General features: G+C 26.1%; 1 protein-coding gene across 1 annotated transcript; it reads left to right on the forward strand.

The window, feature by feature from the left end:
- Nucleotides 1-511: 511 nt before the first annotated feature.
- Nucleotides 512-3,004, forward strand: LOC131606387 (cysteine-rich receptor-like protein kinase 24). The gene is made up of 5 exons (XM_058878620.1): nt 512-726; nt 810-954; nt 1,125-1,252; nt 1,381-1,489; nt 2,479-3,004. Exons 1-5 carry the CDS (start codon nt 517-519, stop codon nt 2,850-2,852), a joined length of 966 nt encoding a protein of 321 aa, XP_058734603.1. The 5' UTR covers nt 512-516; the 3' UTR covers nt 2,853-3,004.
- Nucleotides 3,005-3,224: the final 220 nt, after the last annotated feature.

Consider the following 3,224-nt stretch of genomic DNA (forward strand, 5'->3'; position numbering starts at 1 on the left):
AATTTAATTGGGTCACTTAATTTAATTAATGTCTATTCTTTAATATTAAATATTTTGGTTTTACAAAAGATTATATTTTTAATAAAAATGATTGAAATTAAAAATTAATTTAAACAGATTTTTTAAAATGTTATTTTAGAAATTTTATCCTTTTATATAGTTTTATAATTTTTTTAGATTTTGAAATTTTAAAAAATTACAAAATTTTAAAGTTATTTGAATTACTTTTCATAAAAATTATTTTTAAAATATAACTTTTTGGAAAGATATATTTTTGACTTTGTTTTAATCTTCATTGATATATATTTATGTTATTTTTTATCAAAACTAATTTTTTAATTTATAAAAAAGGAATTAAATAACTTTTAACATTTAATTCCTTTTATAATATTTATTTTTTAAAAATATAAAAAAATATATTCTTAAAGTTAAAAGATACTGATCTTAAAATGACAAATACAATAAAAGTATATAAATATTGCCCCAACTGTCTATTTCTTACACAATTTGAACATAATGAATCCAACAAATCTTGTTCTTCTTTCATCTCAAAACTTGAAAGAATGTACAAACAATTTCAACCAAATCAATCTCATAGGGTTGACACAGTTTGGAAGATTGTTTAGAGGAAACTTCCATGGTCAACATGTCTTGGTGAAGATATTGGATGATGAAAAATTGAAGCACATAACTTCCAAATATCATGATGAAAATTTGATTCTCAAAGTAAGTTATTCTCTCTAAATTTCTCTCTTTGACTTTCTTTTTCTTCTTCCTTTTCTCAACCCTAATTTGATTTTGTTTACTAGGAGGAAATAAAGTTTTACACAAATCCAAATTTGAAAGATTGTCCTAACTTGGCTACTTTGATTGGTTATACTTGGGAAAGAGATATAAAAGGAATTGTTTATGATATTAATCCACTTGATACTTTGGATAATATAATCAAGAAAGGTAATATACATTTTGATACTTTGAATTTTGCTTTTTGCATAGGAAATATTTTCAACAATAATATATATTTTGTGAAATAATTTTAAGAAATTTTGATTTTAAGTACTTGAATTGTTTAAGGTGTGGTAGGAAACAATATTTTGATTTTATTTTTGTTTTGTTTGAGATAGATGGTATGAATTGGGTTCAGAGAATAAATGTAATTCATGAGATTGCTAAGTTCTTGAAATTCATACATGATCAAGAGAAACAAGACATGGTTTTGAATATTAATGCATCTCATATACTTCTTGATAAGGTTAGCACTTTACAATAACACTAATTCTCTTCTTTGTTTATGTATTCCTTTTTTACATTAATGTTTTTATTTCCATTAGCACTTGCTTTGTTCTGGAATTCAACATGAACATTCATTTCTTTATGCAGGATTATAAGCCAAAGTTATTTGATTTGTTATTGCCTAGTGAAGTAAAAATGCTCAAGGAACAATTAAAAATGTCAACTAGCCACATTGATCCTTATTTTTCTTTAAGAGGTAGTTCTTTTAAATACTTTGAACATATTTTATTTCAATTTGTATGCAACTATACTATTATAAAACATTATATTGTATCTAATGGAAATGTTTAATTAAATCATAAATCTGACTTTGCATTTGTGCTAATTAAATAAAAAAGTCTTCACTTAAATAACTCCTACAATATAATAAAGGATTTGGATTTATCATAGTTCCGAAGACGTTGTACTTGGTCCGTCTTCATGTTGAAAAGAAATTAGATGACTTTTGTTCTATTAGTGAGTACAATAATATAAAACTAGCATGCGATATGCAAAATTAAAGGTCTTTTAGAGGTAATTAATTGTGAATGATTATCCTTTTTCTATCTCTTGAAAAACACATGTCTTTTTGTCTATAAACTTAACTACTCATCATTTGAATTGTGTTTTAGTCTAACTTGGCGGGTGATTCACACTTTTGATAAATATGACGTGTTGTGGCCAATAAGAAATTTGGAATTCTTCGTTTCATATAGGATGGTCCCACTGATGATGAATAGCGTATGGTGAATCATTCCCAATTACGTAGGACAACGCGGCGAAATAGGCTATTTAGAGGCTAAAACTAATAATATCAAAATGAGTCTAGATTATGACACAATGATTTAATTTTCATGGTAAATTTGAGAATTCAAAACACGAAATCTCAATTGTCCGACCAAACTAACATTCAAAATCCTCGACTAAAATGACATTTAAGAGAAATTGATTTTTAATACATTCTATCAAATTCTAATTGTTCAAAAATAATTATTCTCACACATAAAATTAATAGGATTCACCTAAATAAATATACAAGATAAGACACCGGCACATTGGCACAAATTCAAATGTCGTGTTAATGTTATATTAATGTAGTGTTATATTAATGTCAGACACCGAAGACAAATATATTCTAAAATTTAAATAGTACAAACTCATCATATTTATAATGCGCAAAAAATAACATTTTCCTCTTAATGGCAGGTGGTGAGTGGAATAGAAGCAGTGAAGTGTATTCTTTTGGCATTATTTTGCTTGAACTAATAACCAAGAGAATTTCAAACAATGAAAACATAGACCACACAAGCTTAAACATGGATAATTTATTACATATTTGGGCCAAGAAAGAGTTCAAGCCAAATTGTTCTCTTGTTCACAAACATCTGCAAGAAGATTGGCTCTATAGTGCCAAAGATGGTGTTGCAATAACTCTACTTGCTTTGCAGTGCATAGAATTTTTTCCAGCAAACCGTCCTTTAATGAGTGATGTGTTGCAAAATCTAGAAAATCTTTCAGTGTTGCAACATTTGGTTGATGCTAGATCAAGTAAAAGGGAAAAGAAGTTCATTTCATCATGATGCAAATTTAGATCTCATAAGCCAAATATTTGAATGTCAATTAACATTTTCTTTCCTAATTATTAGTATTGGAATGAAAATTAGTATGTAAAGCTAGAGTAGATTGGAGCATTTAATTTATAATTAAAATTAGGAAAATGCTAATCAGTATCTTTGGGACACTCTTTAAGTGATTAAAGTAGTAATTTTTTTTAAAAATGTGTGCATTGCATTAAAGATGTATTGGACATTGAAATGTATACTTTTATAAATAATATTTTTTTTATTTAATTTGTTTAAAGAGTGCTCTAAGGGCACTCGTTAGCAAGACTCTTAAAGTTAAAATTTTGATTTATTAATGCATTTATAGTATCATATGAATATATATATATG

The sequence above is a fragment of the Vicia villosa genome, linkage group LG5, assembly GCF_029867415.1.
Source record: "Vicia villosa cultivar HV-30 ecotype Madison, WI linkage group LG5, Vvil1.0, whole genome shotgun sequence".
Classification (NCBI taxonomy): Eukaryota; Viridiplantae; Streptophyta; class Magnoliopsida; order Fabales; family Fabaceae; genus Vicia; species Vicia villosa.

Bases quoted from the DNA above. Each gene is read 5' to 3' on its own strand.
- LOC131606387 (XM_058878620.1), top strand. From the start codon at position 517: ATGAATCCAACAAATCTTGTTCTTCTTTCATCTCAAAACTTGAAAGAA. The intron at 727-809 runs GTAAGTTATTCT...TTTGTTTACTAG, and splicing joins ATGAAAATTTGATTCTCAAA to GAGGAAATAAAGTTTTACAC. The intron at 1,253-1,380 runs GTTAGCACTTTA...TTCTTTATGCAG, and splicing joins CTCATATACTTCTTGATAAG to GATTATAAGCCAAAGTTATT.